Raw genomic sequence first — 16,412 nt, forward strand, 5'->3', positions numbered from 1 at the left:
GAGATGTGTGTGGCTCGTGATGGTGATGTGATGATGACAAGTTGGTGGATGTCAAGGACAGTAACATCTGGCCCTGCTCTGACACAGACCTGCAATGTACCTCGTTCATCCAGCCACATCTTCACCTGCGGGCTCAGCCACATGGCTGGACTGTGTAGCGGGGGGAGGATGGCGATGAGGAGAGGCCGGTGGAGCATATTAGTACTATAGAAGAAGATGTGCAGTACTGCACCCAGGTTCTGGGATCTGAACACAGGTCTTTACACTTATCACACAATTACCTTACCCAGGGACCCATTTCCCCAGCCCCTGGGATGAGTTTTCCAAAGTGAGAAACCACTCGACAAGGAGAAACGCTTAAGCCAGGACCAGTGGCCACACCTGCATGTCGGAGTTGGGGAGGTGCAGAGGAGTGTGAGGCAGCCCTGCTCGTCTAGCAGGACCCCTGTCTGGGAAGAAAAAGCTTCACCGTTGCCTCCCTTGGGGACTGCAGTGTGATCATGCTGCTTCTGCAGAAGCTGCTCGGGGTGGGGCTGCTGTCCAGGACCATCTGCAGGGACCAAGAGTCCTGCTAACATTTGTTACCCGGGTGTCACCCTGCTAATGCATGATGGCGCGGGAAGCGGTGACTCGAGACCTAATGGGACCCAGACCTGCCACACAGTCAGCAGAACCAAGTGAAAGGGAACAGGCTTCTGGAGTGAGGACGCAAAAACGACTCCCTGTAAGGAACCCACACCAAAAGTCTTCAAGGGTCTCATTGATAATTTTGCGCTGCTTTCTACTTTTAACTTTTTCTCTTCCTATTATACTTCATTTAAAATTGAGGGGCCGGGAGGACTTCCGCCCAATGCCACAATGTCCGCAGTATGCCGAGTCTTTGAGGCCGGGGACTTGGCTTCTCCTGGCTAACGGGTATTACAAAGACTCACTGTGCCTATGTTAAAAAAGACCCCATGATCCTAAGGATGACAGATTCATGTGGAAAACAGCATTTGACTCTGTGAAGCTCTGCTCTTGGGTGAAAAATGACCATTTTTTTTTTCAGCTGACCAATCTCAAAAGAGTGTTTTCTTAAGTAACATTTGGCTTTAAGTCTTAAGGCAATAAAAAGACAAATTCCACTCATGTATTAGGTGTCTGTCTTTGTCAAGCATGCCAGAAGAACTGACTTCGCAAAGGAGGGGGAGCGCCTCCCCCACCCCCATCTGGACTCCGGTTTGCTGGTATGAAGGGGGCTTGGACCAGGCCTAGCCAGCAGGCACGAGCTCTAAACATTCCCTTATATGGACACATACGTTGTTAGTGTGAGTGTTTCCTGAAGAGCCCGTGGAGCAGGCCAGAAATCAGGCTTCCCACACCCACCACGACCCTCTGCATGGAAAGTATGAGCCGTGCTATCAGTCTTCATTTGAGCCTCCGTTTGCAGAGAAAAAGCCCACCCAGGACATGCCGCATCTGTCTCTGCTGCACAGGCTTCTGGGTCCCAGCAGCCCTCTGCAGCGCAAGCTCAATACATCTGCATTTAATTCTTCTCCTCTCCAGGGTGGGCAGCAGCCTGAGTGCTGTTTTCTCACCCACCTCTTCTGAACAACAGCATAGATGACACTCCCCTCCCCCCTCCCCCATACATTTGGCTGTCAAGGGAATAATAGGATTATTATCCTGGATCAGATCGGATTAATATCTGATCAACCGGGAAAGACCTGTAGCCAGGACACCGTGGCCTGCACAGTAGTGTTCTCTTTGCTAATAACATCAGTGCCGTCCTATGACAACCCACAGGGTGAAGTCTTCATTTGGAACCAGCCTGTGTCAACACCTTCCTAACTTCTGCTCACTTTAACCCTCCAGCCCTCCAGATAATATGCATTGAAGGGTGCAAATGTTCCCTTTTAAGGAAGACGGAACTGTTTACTGCAATGAATTCACAGGACTAAGAATGTAAAGTCGAAGGTGAAGCCCCTCTTCTCTCATTGCCGTTCCCACCACATTCTTCTAAGCTTGGCTCACCAGACTTTTAAAACTAACGGAACCATCAGTTTTATAGGAGAAGGGCTGCCATACAAGAATCTGGAAAAATATCCTCCAGGAAGCGAGCAGTGGCTATCTTAACACAACAACAGTGTGATTTTTGTTTAGTTTCTGCTTATCTGGGTTTTCCGACAGAACTTACTTCAATTGTCCATTGTGGGGGGGGGGGGGGAGAAAGAGCAAAGTGACCATGAGTTAGAAGTCAGAGGCAGAAGGTCAGATGTGGGGCTGGATCACTTAGCTCTAGAATGCAAAGCTTTAGCCACCCGGCTGCTTACCTCACGACCTCAACCAGCCCGGCTGTGCACATGTCCCTGTCCCTCAGTGGGTGGCTTCTGCACTCTGAAACACACTTGGCTCTCAGCCCATCTCTTGTGCTAGCCATAACCTTGGGGACATCAGGGCCCTCAGAACCATAATGCTTTATCAAAAGACACCCTTTCAAAGGGTCTGATTACAGAGAGACATCGTTAACAGTTCACAAAGATGTGAGGAAATCAAATCTCCCTAACATGGCTGAGTGAGAATAAAAAATTAACAAGTTTGTAAAATTGTCTGGCAATGTCTAGTTTCACCATCTGTAAAATGTGAAGGTGCTCTAGATGAAGGCTCTCAATAGGGTCAGGCAATGCCTGGAGCCCTAATTTATCTGAAGAGGGTGCTACTGCCATCTAGTGGACAGAGTCCAGCAATGCTGCTCAGCATCATCTAATGCACAGAACAGACCTCCAACAAAGGATTATCTGGTCTCCTGGGCAGCAGGGTTGAGGCTGAGAGCCTGACCTGTGTCTGATTCAGTGGATTGGAATGATGCTCTCAGCAACAGACTGTGTCTGTTGTGACTGTGGCCCACCATGCTGCAAAGATAAGTTGGGGTGGCTGTCTCAGAGCCTGTGTGTGTGCTGGGGGAAGGGGGTCTTCTGTGTTCCACACAAGTGTGTGTGTGTGTGTGTGTGTGTGTGTGTGTGTGTGTGTGTGTGTTGGGGGGGGATAATACACAACTGGTTGATGTTAAAAAAACAAAACAAAACAAAACAAACCACACACGATGTGAATAAGAATGTGGAAATCCACCCCCCCCCCAAAAAAAATGGCCGGGCGGTGGTGGTACACGCCTTTAATCCCATCACTCGGGAGGTAGAAGCAGGCGGATCTCTGTGAGTTCGAGGCCAGCCTGGACTACCAAGTGAGTCCCAGGAAAGGTGCAAAGCTACACAGAGAAACCCTGTCTCGAAAAACCAAAAAAAAAAAAAAAAAAAAAAGAATGTAGATATCACAAAGTTGTCATCAGGGAACTAGGAATCACCTTGACAAAAGAAACAGGTTAGATTCAATAGCTGCTAAGAGCCTACCGACCTGGTATCAATGGGTACCTGATACACAATCGAGTTGGGTGTGATCTCAGCCCATAAGGGACTGAGGCAGGAAAATTTTAGGCTTTGAGACCTGAGACTGTCTCAAACGTCAACAAAGCATTTACCCAGCACCTAGAAGGAAGACATTATTTCAATCTGAAAATAAACAGAGTTGAATTTCTACATTCTACTAAACACAGTGTGAATTCCAGATAATATACTCAGTGGTTTGTTACAGCCTGAAAGGCTAAAGCAACCATGAAATGGGAAACTGATGAAGATATCAACTCTTAGGAACAACTCTTCAACTAAAACCAGCCATGCTCTATCTACTATGAGCAGATCGATAATATGTAAACAACACCTACAAACCAATGAAGAAACCCAACTAAAAAGTAAGCAAAAACTCTTACCAGCACTTTACCTAAGAGGGAGTCCAAATGACCAAGCACACACACAGCAAGGGCCTAGTGCCTTTAGATCAATCAAAACCATAATGAGAAGCTGAGACATACCTAGAATGGTTGTGATTAAACACCTAACGACAACACATTCATATCAAAAGATAGTCGCCATATCTAACCCATAACAGTAACCAACTGTCGACAGCCCCAATGCTCACTTTGATAGTGACAAAATACCCTATTAAATAATGGAAGAAAAGGTTTTTTGTTTTTGTTTTTGGTGCACAGTTTCCGTTCTCAGTTCATCATGGTAGGGAGGGTGTGGCAAGGCAGAGAAGCCTAAATCATGACAGCCAGAGAGAAGAGAAGAGAAGAGAAGAGAAGAGAAGAGAAGAGAAGAGAAGAGAAGAGAAGAGAAGAGAAGAGGAGAGAGGGAGGGAGGGAGGGAGGGAGGGAGGGAGGGAGGGAGAGACCGACCACACCTGCACTTGTGGACTTCTTCCTTTATTCTTAAAGAGGATTTTTTTTTAGTGTGTGTTTGCCTGCATATATGTATGTGTACCATTTGTGTGCAGTACATGCAGAGGCCAGAAGAGGGTGCCAGATACCTGGAAACTAGAGTTACAGATGGTTCACATGGGTGACGGAAATTGAACTTGAATCCTCTGCAAGAACAGCAAGTGTCCTTAACTACTGAGCCATTTCTCCAACCCCATACCCCTCTTTTTTCCCCCCACCAACATCCCCAGCCTATGGGATGATGCCATTTACATTTGGGATGAGTTATCTCCTGTCATTCCTCTAGTTAAGTCTTTTTGAAAATGTCCTTCACAGATATATCTGTAGGGCGTGCTTCACTCGCTTGCCAGGTACTTCCTGACACAATCTGATTGAAAGTTACGGTTAGCCATTAGCACCCAATCACTCTAAAACACCATTCAACTCACCGACAAACACAATGGGAACTATCTACAATACAAACTGCACAGACAGTGGATGATAGACCTCAGACAGAAGGACAAAATAGACTGCCCAACCCCACTTCGATGAGCTTCAAAGACAGAACTAAGCTCTGGGGTCAGATGTCAGAATCATGTCTGCTTTGAAGAAATGCAAGGAGGCATGAAGAACTGCCTGCAACTGTTCTGTTTCTAGGCTTGGTGGGGGTTTCATGGGCTTGGTGCCTGATCAAGCTATTCACTGAAGATTTACACACCTGACCACACATGTTCCTGAAAGACACCACACAACCCGACAAAAAGAGAAAAGTCAGGTACATCATCTTTGGACTCATATCACATCTCCAGTTTGGAGATCAACAAGCATATAATAATGAAGAATACATTTATCCTTTTAGGCATACATTCTTCATACCTTGAGATTAAGGCTGAGTTACCGCTGTCACTCTAGAAAGGCAAGTGACAGAGTAAGAGAAAGTAGCCGTGCAGCTTGTTTATCAGTGTGAAAGTCATGACATGTGAAAGCTGAAATCCACTAGGAGGAAGCAGAAGCTACGGCAAAGACCCGGAGAAGGACTTCTTGCTCCTTGCAGCTATCTGTTCCTACCATTTCCAACTGGTCTTTAGATCAATGCTAACACATCAATACAATTCCCAAGTAGGACATGAAGCCATGTCCCTACTGACCTCTAATCCATGCCTCTTTCCTGAAATCTAGAGACAATGGCTGGGGATCCCTCAGCCTGGCGAGTTCCTGTTTATTCCTCAATGTATTATTTTGTAGGTTGTTTATTTTGCATATGTAACCCCATGACATATCTTTATTTACAAACTCACATTTTAGTTGACATTCTCTCTTACCACGCCTTGTGCTAAGGTCAAAACTACTGTTGGACCTCATTCTTGTTGAGGGCTTCATGCTTTCAGGAGAAGGGACAGTCCAGTTACACAGCTCTTCTATGGCTTTAGTCCCCCCCCCCTCTGCCTCCCTCTCCCTTCCTCCTCCCCTCCCTTGCACCCTAACTCCTTCCCTTTCTCTTTTTCTCCCCCCTCCTCTTTTTCCTTCCTGTCCCCTCTCTTCCCATCCATCCTCTCTTTCTTTGCTTTCTTAATGGGAACCACTGAGACACCACTTACAGATCTAATTTCCACTTTCTAAGCTTAAAAAAAAAGCTCTGGAACTCTCCTGCCCTATTTTCATGCCAGCAAGCACAGATCAGGATAGATGGAGATCTCCCCATTTGTCAAAGTAGACAGCAGAGGCTGCCGTGTTGGTGAGCGTGATTCTGGACTGTGACACCCCACTTCCCCCAGCCATCCAGGACCAGGGTCACCCATGTATTCATCTGTCTTGGCTGCTGACATGTCCTCCACACCATTGTGTGCATGTTAGGACAGTCAGCTAGGTGAATTTAGATCCCGAGTGTCCTTTTGTCTTTAGCGATGGAGCTGGGAAGGATGTTTCCTCCAAAATTAGCCTGTAATGATATCACGACCTCCAGGTCGGAATGGAGGCTCCCACTCACAGCTTCTCCTGAAAGTGGGGGGCTCGTATGTCTCCCCCGACATCTGCTACCTTCTCCTTGTGCTCTTGAGACCCTGAACAGTCTTTTACTACTTATCCTTGTGACTTCTGAAGGCTATGTTGCTATAGCAACCCAGGCCCACTGAACTGTGTAAAGAACCTGTTATCATCGGGAAGAGGAGCCATTAGTGGTCTCCAGAGTCCATTTAGAAGGGAATACAATTACTCCTCACAGAGGGCGGGCACCACCACAGGGCCATTTCGGAGCTTCCGGGGACAGTGAGTCTGAGAGCAGCTGGTCCAAGTGCCCCAAATTAGGATGAGGACAGACACGGTGGTGGCGTGCCCAGGCTCACCTGGGATGACACAGCCACCCGTGAGTGACATCCTCTCTTACTCTGCGGCCCCCACAATTACTTCTCCCTTCTGGTTTCTGCCTTTGCGGTCTCTCTCACCACCCCACCCCTCTCTCTCCACGGACCCAGGCTGCAAACAGCCATGGCCTCATCCTTTGCTCTCTGCCCAGTTGCTGCTTCCTCCCTGAGGCCAACGGGACCTTTGAAAAAGTCAGATCCTCCCTCCTCTCCTGCCCAGAAGCCCCCAGTAGCTTCTGCCAGCGTTCTGTGGCCAGAGGACGCCTGCCACGTGGCTGTCTCTCCCCCTCAGGTCCCGCCTTGGCCCTTCCATGCCTGCTCACCCTGGATCCTTTCTGTTCCTTCTAGACACCAAGTTCTACCTTCCAAAACAGCGCATCCTCCCCAGGTCCTCCACATCCCTGCTGTTACCCCGCTCATGCACTCCATAGCACCCCCATACGCAGTGTATGCAGTCACCCTTTGTGAGATCTCCGCTCATCTCCCCCTCCAGAAAGAAGACAAAGATGCCTGTCTCTTATTGGAGGGGGTGCTATCTACCCCCTAGAGTTATAAGGAGGATCAGCTCTTAGTTAACTACACTTTGTGTGTAGATGAAGGAGATGACCCGAGGATGTTCCATTGCACCCGAAGAGTTACGTAGCCCCACATCACTCCATCCCCACAGCTGCACCCTTTTTTCTCTGTTTCCTTCGGTTACCCTAGTCACTAGACACCTTCAGGACTGGGTCCTCCACATAGAGGGAATGTGTGGGAATGAACGCGGTAAGCACAGCCTCTGAGCACGTCACATCTGTGCAACAGGGCCAGCAATGCAGATGTCCCACTAGTCAGCAAAGGGGCTGCCTGAGATGCGTCTAGAGATGCATCTATACAGGCAGGCACCCTTGCGTCAGCTCCTGGGATGCTGCTACTGTTGATCTCTTGCTGCCTGTACTTTACACACGCCATCTCTCTTCAGCCATTAAGCTGGATGGCAGGATAATTCCTTTGTCTCCAATCACAAGAGCTGAAGATGCAGGGCTGCCCTTGGACTACGACAGCTTCCGTAATGAAGTTCCCACTCATTCTCCAGGACACACAGCAGGGAAGCAGTCCCCACACTACCAGGTCCAAAGGAAACCCCAGGACCCCAAATTCCAAAAGGCAGAAGGGACAAATGGCTATCTGTGGTGCCTGTTAGCACCCCAGCATTGGCGCCACACCTGTTAGCACAGCAAAGGGCATGCTGGCCTCCACGCTCCCTCCCTCAGTATCACCAGTCCATCCTGGCTCTTCTCACCTCCTCCCTAGCCTAAACTTCCCCATAACCCTGCCATTTCCGCCATCCTCTCCGTCTTCCTCTCTGTCTCCCTCCTCCCTGTCTGCTCTCCCACGCTCCTTCTCTACATAGCCCCACCCTGCTCGGCTCCTGCTTCTCTCAGAGGCAGGCCCAGTATGCTAGCTATGTTCAAGCTACTACTTTCTCTCTCTGTTCTGGATACTTCCAGATGCCTCTGGCTGTTCTCGCTCTCATATCTACAATAAAAGCCTTTCCCTTAACTATATCACGGAGCGGTCATGTTGTGAGTTTCTACACATACCACACTGGCTTCTATTTTTTTTCTCTCCCTGGACCCTGTGCTTGCCCCTCACAGCACTACTGACATTTTAAATATCATTTCCATGACAACATGACAACACTAAGCCAGGCAGACACCTTTGGGGGACTGTACCCTCAAAGTACTTTCTCTTATTTTCAGCTAAATCTTGATGGTGCAACTGAACAGGCCTAGAGGCATTTCTGTCCATCACATTAATTTTTAAAATATCCTTTACAGGGACTAGATAGATGACTCAGCAGTTAAGAGCACTGACTGCTCTTGCATGGGACCCGGGTTCAGTTCTCAGTACATACAAGGATGCTCATAATCATTCATAACTCCAGTTTCAGGGGATCTGATGCCCTCTTCTGACCTCTGAAGGTACTGCACATATATGGTGCACATATATACATGCAGGCAAAACACTCAAACACATGAAAAACAAAAATCCTTTCACACATCTTTTAAAATTATGACATTAAAGCATGTTTAGGAACAGTCCCTAACTGGACATGCTCCTAAATGTGTGGCTACCTGCATGAATATCCCCATGCTTTTCTTTGTTCACAGAGAAATGACCCCACACTCTCCTTGCCTGCTGCAGTTAGCAAGCTCCCGCCGCACTTTCACACCTTGCTTGTGAATATTTTGCCTTTGCATTCACTAAGATGCACACCTCTTGCATATGGTCACAAGCACACACAGGATGCAGGCATCAGCTGGCTACTGCCGCTTCTTCCCCCAGCACAATACTGGTTGGTGGTGAGCTGGCCAAGAGAAAGGCCAACTAAGACTTGGCCACCTTCCCTGAGGACTGGGCCCAACCAGTGAGGGGTGTGGCCAGTGCTGGAAGCCAGGTATGAGCCCTCTCTGCCCCCTCTGGCCTTCTGGCCTTCAGGAATGAAAGCATATATGTCAGGGATGGAGCCTTGGCATCTGGGTATGTGTGGGGTCCCTCCAGCGTGGGGACACCATAGGTTCTGTAGGTTCAGGACTTACCAGAGCTTGCTCTATGAGGAGACAGAACAGGATGGCGTTGCCCACTTCTCTGAGGCTTTGGAACACGTCTGTTTTGAGTTCTGCGTACTCGATGATGTCCTTCAGTTGATGGTGGAAGAACTCCAGGATCCCTGAGAGCCATAAGGGGGAGGTCAGGGGACATGGGCACTGTTTAATCAGGTTTATGGGCGGTGCCAACTGAGCCACAGCCCTAGACTTAACAACCTTCCACATGCCAGCTTAAGGGTGGGATTCCATGTAAAGGTCAATACTAGACAAAGCTCAGGAAGCTGGCACAAAATATCTGGAGCAAAATAAAACACATCTATAATCTCAAATGGAACAGCTGTGGCCTAGCTGACCCTCCAACAGGGACCCGAATTCCTAACAGCAAAATTATTATTTATAGATATTATCTACTGAGTTAGGTATATCTATCTATAATATTTCATTACTCATAATATCAACCGGACACTATCATCTTTTTTCAGATGAGGTTCAGAGTGGGTAAGTGACCCACCCATAGTCACACAGCCAGGAAGTGGTGCAGCTAGGCATGGACACCAGAGCCTCCGGCCTCATCCTTTTCCTGTTCTCAATCACGCTCATACGGAAAATTATGTCTTAGCTTTTGGAAACAAAAAATACAAGGCACCACATTATAGCTTCTGTCTTTCTCCATATTGAGTGGATTAAAAAAAAAACAACCATTTCCAGCCTCAGTTTATCTATGTCACACGGCACCCCAGCTGGGGTACCAGCTACCTCTAAACAGACAAACGGGAAGGCCTGCTAGAGGTGCTGAGGACCATACACGGAAACCTCCTCTGCACTGTTTAAATGCTCTCACACTTGCAGCTCACTGCAGCTGGCCAGCAGTCCAGCGGGCATCCTCAAAGGGCCATTCACCATCCTCACAGAGGATGACGCTACTGCTCAGGGCGGGAAGACAGGTTGAAGGCTATCAGGCCAGGGGCAGGCAGAGCCAGGATGTCAGTTGTCTGGCAACTTGGAGACTGAAATCTCCTGAGGTGGAAGCCCCGCCCTGCCTTGGGTGCGCATTCATTTCTTCCCGTCACCCACCTGGGGAACCATACTCATGCCGAGGCAATCGGCATATTTTCGGCATCACCTCTATCAGCGTCTTCACGTACTGCAGAATGGTGCCTTGGAGCTGCAAGATGATACAGATGAGTGAGCTGGAGTGAGATAGCCCACTGTTCTACTCTTTACCTCTGGGCCAAACGCAGGGCCATAGAGGGATACTGGAGTTCTGTTAAGACTTGTGAGCCAAACATTTAAAAGGGGGGAATAGTCCCCCCTGTCCTTTAGACAGAAAAAGACTTTATAGACTTTATGAGGGATGTGGGATATCTAGGTAAGGGTTTTTTTCAGGGTTGCAAATGCTTATGATATGGAGATTAAATGAAATGTAGGCAGGGAACTGTGGGGATTAATGCATGTAATCTAATTTAAGCATGGAAAATTCATAGCACATTCCTCTACATGTCCAAGGAAAGACATCTTTAATCTATTACCGCATTTTTTCTGTTTTACTCTGGACTTGGCACAGCAGCCCTTAATGACCTATAGCAGCTTCTCATGGCTGCTTCTAAAGAACTAGACTGAGCAAGAGAATTTGGCTTATTCCATACATGGTTGATTATAAGTTATTTCTCTTCAGGAACTCAAGATTTCCAGAGAAATCTTGTTTCCATATTTTGGCCTTGCTTCAGTACCACCACAGGGAATTAAGTGAAGCTCCAGACAACCATACTTGGGGTACACACAGAATGTTGGTAAAGGGATACAGAACTCCCTGTAATATTGGTAGCAGTGGTCATCAAGAAATCCCAAGGACTATGAGAATTAAAAAAAAAAATGGCGGCACATGAGTTGTGGATTTGCTATGCTAAAGTCTTTTGTTGTTGTTGTTTTGATTTTTGTTTTTAAAGGGTCTCACAGAGTCTAAGCTGGCCTTGAATTTACTATGTGGATGAGGATGATCTTGAACCTTTGGTCTTCCTCCATCTACCTCCGGGATGTTGGGTTTACAGTTTGGCACTACCACAGCAGTCAGCTCTATGAGAGTACCAGGGATTGAATCAAGGGCCTTGTACGTATCAGGAATCACTGTACCAACTGAACTACACACACAGCCCATCACGCCGAATTAGTTAACAGAGAGCACAGCTGAGCAGCATGAATAGTGATCTGGCTTTGAATGTCAAAATCAGGATTTCTCAATTCAGCAAAAAAAAAAAAAACGACTGAGTCCTGAGTCACAAATGGGGAGGCCAATTCAGGGTCAGACAGCTCAGGGGTTAAGAGCACTTGCTATCTGGTTGAGGACCTGGATTTGGTTTCTAGCACCCACATCAAGTCGTCATAACTGCTTGGAACTCCAAGCACCCTCTTCTGGTATTTGTGGGTAGCATACACATGATGCACATATAGACAAGCAGACACACACACACACACACACACACACACACACACACACACACACACACACACACACACATAAATTTAAAAAAAGTTACATAAAAAGAGGTATAAAGGAATATACCAGATATGTAGAAATCACCAAGCAATAAGGACCAAGGACTCCCAGGGTGACATCAAGTGGCAGAGCTGGTACACCTGAGATTTGGTTTTCAGCTCAGAAAAACCAATCCTGTGCACAGCTCCTGTACCTGGGAACACCCAAGCAGCAGCATCTCCCCTTACCAAGCTCTTGACGATTTTTAGAAGTTCCTCCATGACCACGGCAATGCCCTGGTAGCCCAGCAGTCTGCAGATGGTCTTGAAGTGAGGGGGCCCCACAAAGTTCCTGTAGGAGCTGTAGATGTGGCTGTAGGCAATGTTGAGAGGCTGGAAATAGAGGTTGAGGAAAAGAAAGTGAGGAACCCCTGAGCGGATGATGGAGGGGAGTCCTGGCAGGTATTTTGCTGATAGAAGAAATAGATCTTGCTGCTCAGGCCTCCCTCACTGGTCCTGGAGTGAGATGTGTCCAATTAACAGTGATGGAGCAAATGTCACTAGGCTGGAGAAGCTGTTGCCCAGTGGGAGAGGGTAAGAGCTCCAAGGTAAATCCAGAATACGAGGACACCTGCCACGTGTAACTGTCCACAGACAAATCGAGCCATGGTCTGAGATAGCGTGGCTGCCTTTCTCTTGGAAGTGGTTTTGTATCTAAAGATTAGATATCAAGACTGAGCAGCTCATTGGCCACAGTCTTCCTCTCTTGGCGTTTTCCATCTGTGATATGAGGGGGTTTGGGAATGGCTAGCCCCAGGCATCAGGAAGTTTTATATTGGAGAGCCCAGCAAGGCTTTTTAAGTCTTTGTTTCTTACTCTGTGAATAATGGGAACTGGATTAAGTTAGTGTTAAAACCTTGAGAGCAACAGTCCATCACAAGAAAGATATCATAGGCACTCACATGCAGAATACACACAGTAGAGCTGTGGGGCTGGGTACTGCTGTGGGACCCAGAACTCCGACCTTGGGCCACCATCATCCTATGGACTCTGAGGGATCCCCTAACTGAAGGAGGCAGAGCTAAAGGGACCTTTCTGAGCTGGGTGTGGTGGTGCACATCTGCAATCCTATTACTTAGGCAGCTGAGGTTGGAGGATTGTGAATTCAAGACCAGCTTGGGCTACACAGTGAAATCCTGTTTGCCTAGCGTGAACGAGGCTCTGGGTTCTATCCATGGCCAGGTGTTGGCAAAGATGGCAGTGATACCTGTCTGCCTGAGACTGCATGACCCAGAGCAGGTCCGAGATTGGTGTTTGTGAAAGATTGCAGCTCTATGGCGACCACCTGTGCTATGCTTCCCTGTGCGTTTTTATGCAATGCACACAACAAATGATTGTGATTTGTGACCGTCTTAGCCCCATTTCACAGATGAGGCAACTAAGGCTCTGGTCAGCCAAAAGTTTGCTCAAGGTCACAGAGTCCCTAGGTGAGTAAGCTCTGATCTGAAGCAGGTATGGCTGATCCTAACATCTCCACTCTTACTTCTCCCTCTAGGAGTTGCAATCATCTACCTGTGATGTTCAATTTCTTAGCTAAAGTTTCACCTTATCTCTGGGCATGCTTTTTCTTGCCAGGTATTAAAAATCTTGTGCAAGATCATGTCAACAGGAGAAGGCTGCACCGGATACTCTATTTGCTAATTAGTTAGAAAGTCTACATGAATGAAAAAAGAAACCATTACGATATGTGTGGAGGCTTGCAAGACTCTCCACTTCTTCCTGAGTCATCGAAGAAGACTTAATCAGGTTCAGCTCGTGTTGAGTTTGGGATGTCTGGTGAGACATTACCCAAACACAAAGTGAGCACCACAGTTCTAGGGTGCTGGCACAGGAAGGATGTGTGAAGAACAATTAGCATTCCCATCAGTAACTCAGGTGCATGCTAACCTGGGACACCCATTAACTCACACCTGAGTGTGTCTGGTGAGCTCACGCCTGCACACAGGGAGGCGTGGAGCAGGAGAAAGAATGGGATTCTGCACTGAGGAGCGGAGCTGTTGCAGTAAACTGCCTAAACCTAGGGAAAGGCGTGGCCTACGTCATTTTTGGATGTATGTAGGGAGGGAAATGCAGCTGATTTCTGATTATGGTGTCCACTAAAGTCGAAGTTGACTCCTGAAAGTGTGTGGACTGGGACTGCAAGAACCCTGAAGCCAGGTCACGTAATTTTTTAAAATGTGCAGACTAAACCTACCGTAGTGCTTCTGTAACAGGTAATGTTATCAAGTGGGAATGTGGAAAGGGCTGTGAGGCTCATTCACAATGTCAGGAGTGTGATTTGGTTCAGGCCCCATCATCAAAGCATTATTTTGTATCCTTCTGTCTCCTTCAGAGGGCAGGAGTCCAGGGGCCAAACAGACCTTTCAAGGGAAGTGGGAAAGCGCCACATTCTGCCTGGGTTGTTTGACTCCTGAAACCATGATCTGTGGAAGGATGGACCTGCAGCTACGTCCCTCTCAAATTTATACACTGACTACCGTTCCCCCCGCCCCCCCTCCCAGGTGATGGAGACATTGGGTGGTTAGAGTCCTGGTGAATGGGCCTTAGTGTCTCCATAAGAAAAAGCATGCAGGCTTGTTCCCTCTCTTGGCCATATAACAGGATGCCTGTTTGTAGAACAGGATGCCCACAAGACCTGGATCTGCCAGCACCCTAGTCTATGATCTTGAACTTGGACTTTCTAGCCTCAAGAGCTATAAGCAATAAGTACTTGTTATCTCAGTCACCCAGTCCAGCGTGTTCTTGCTATTGCAGCCTAAGCAAAGCCAAGTGTATTTTACTTACATCCCAATATGAAAGTAACAAAAACTCCATTTTTTATATCATAGCCTAATTTACTTATTTTTTAAAGATTAAAATGCAGAACCACGCTTTGAATTTTCTCTTGCAGCTTTAGCATACTAGGAAACACGAGAAGATAAAGCTTCCACATGCTCGTGGCCAGGGGGACATGTGACAGAGCTCTTGGCTGGTCCCAATAGCCCCCTCATTCTCATTCATATCAGGGACTCTTGGCTTTTCCTATGATTCCAGGGATGGAATCTCTGCTCTGCCCAACAGAGGGATTTCAGATGGATATGGGTGATGGCAGCAATCAGCTTATTCTTTTTTTTTTTTTTTTTTTTTTTTGAGTCTCTATTTTTATGCTTTGAGACAACAGGATGAGCCCTAGGGTAAGCATAGTCATAGTTGGTTCAAATCCCAGGATCCTATTTTGTTCTACTTGTTTATTATTATTTTTGTGAGACAGGCTATTGTTATGTAGCTCTGGCTTGTCTGGTATTCACTATGTAGCCCAGGCTGCCTTTGGAGTTATACATAGTCTCCTGCAGAACCCTAATTTACTAGTTGGAGGTACTTGGGAGAATTACTTACAATCCTTGGTTTCCCCTAAGACGACGGTACTTGAAGTTTAACAGGTGAGAGATGTGAAGCCATAAGCATGATGCTTGGCCCCAGAAGCACCCGTGGAAGCACTAATTAATCTTTCTTTGGCTGATAATCACTAAGAAAGTAATGTCTTGTTCAACTCCTTTCCTCCCAGAAACTATGGCCACTGTGGTGATTCCCTCGATATGGACAGGTTCAATACATGAGGTCTAATTTATGCAACATAGTGGGCATCCCACAAGGGGACAAGACAGAACTCAGAGCTGGAAGCAGCTGATAAAACATGCCCTCAAATTCAGATTTTGTTCAACATCAAAACATCACGGAAGTGAGTACTGTCCAGGACATATGGGCCTGGCAGTGCTCACCCCAGGAGGAGGCTAGAATAGAGGCACTCTGTCATTCCCTTCCAAAGTGCAGTCCACTGCTCGCCTGCTGGGTGCTTGTCCATTTGAGCAGTCTCTCAAACTCCCTTCCTCCCCCAAGGACCTCCCAGGGCCAAGCACCTCTAGCAGCACAAACAAAAAATATCTTCAGGTATAGATACTGGTCAGCAATTTTAGGCAGTCCCAGTTTTAGGCAGAGGAGAAACACTTTGGAATTATTTTACCATATAAGGGTTAAAAAAAATGTCCCCCCTCCAAACCCACTTGGTACACGTAGGAGGTCTTTGGTGCCAATCCTATGTCAGTCTAGATGGCAAGTTTAGGCCTCAGTAGAACCAACATGAAATTTGCAGACTTCCCCTTCACCTCCTAAGTGAACAAGCTCCCTGCTGCATCCCCCAAATCCACCACATGCATGCAACAGGAAACACACACATGCAGGAAAAGACATGCACACACACACACCCCATGGGCACCCCTCTGACCTGCTGGCTCAGCAGGAGGCTGGGCCCTATTGAGAAAATGTGGGAATAGGGGAGCCTGGGCATTTTCTGAGTGAGGTTCAGCAAAGAAAAATAGGAAGGCAGTGTGACTTGGGACTCTGGACATTTGTCACTCATGTCTCACAGCAAACCACCTCCACTGACTGACTCAGGTTACAACCACTGTCCGATGGGAAACTGACTAGATTTCACGTAGCTCGTGTGAAATCAGAGGTTTAAATCTAGATGACACAAAGTAGATAATCAGGAAATAAACCAGCCCGACTGAGGAATTATTACGGGGCAGCCCAGGTTACAGTTCTGAAAAAGTAAATGGCATTTTTCTTTACCTTTAATTTTATATGTATGTGTGTGATACA

General features: G+C 47.3%; 1 protein-coding gene across 6 annotated transcripts in view; it reads right to left on the reverse strand.

The window, feature by feature from the left end:
* Cyfip2 (cytoplasmic FMR1 interacting protein 2) overlaps positions 1–16,412 on the reverse strand; it is a 120,055-nt gene that overhangs the window by 19,965 nt on the left and 83,678 nt on the right. For all 6 annotated transcript variants that reach the window (XM_015990491.3, XM_042283877.2, XM_006997381.4 and 3 more), the window contains 3 exons: positions 11,964–12,107; positions 10,317–10,407; positions 9,234–9,364 (listed from right to left, as the gene is read on the reverse strand). In XM_015990491.3, the coding sequence (XP_015845977.1) occupies positions 9,234–9,364; positions 10,317–10,407; positions 11,964–12,107 (366 nt within the window). The remainder of the gene's footprint in view (positions 1–9,233; positions 9,365–10,316; positions 10,408–11,963; positions 12,108–16,412) is intronic.

Source organism: Peromyscus maniculatus, chromosome 8 (assembly GCF_049852395.1).
Source record: "Peromyscus maniculatus bairdii isolate BWxNUB_F1_BW_parent chromosome 8, HU_Pman_BW_mat_3.1, whole genome shotgun sequence".
Taxonomy (NCBI): Eukaryota; Metazoa; Chordata; class Mammalia; order Rodentia; family Cricetidae; genus Peromyscus; species Peromyscus maniculatus.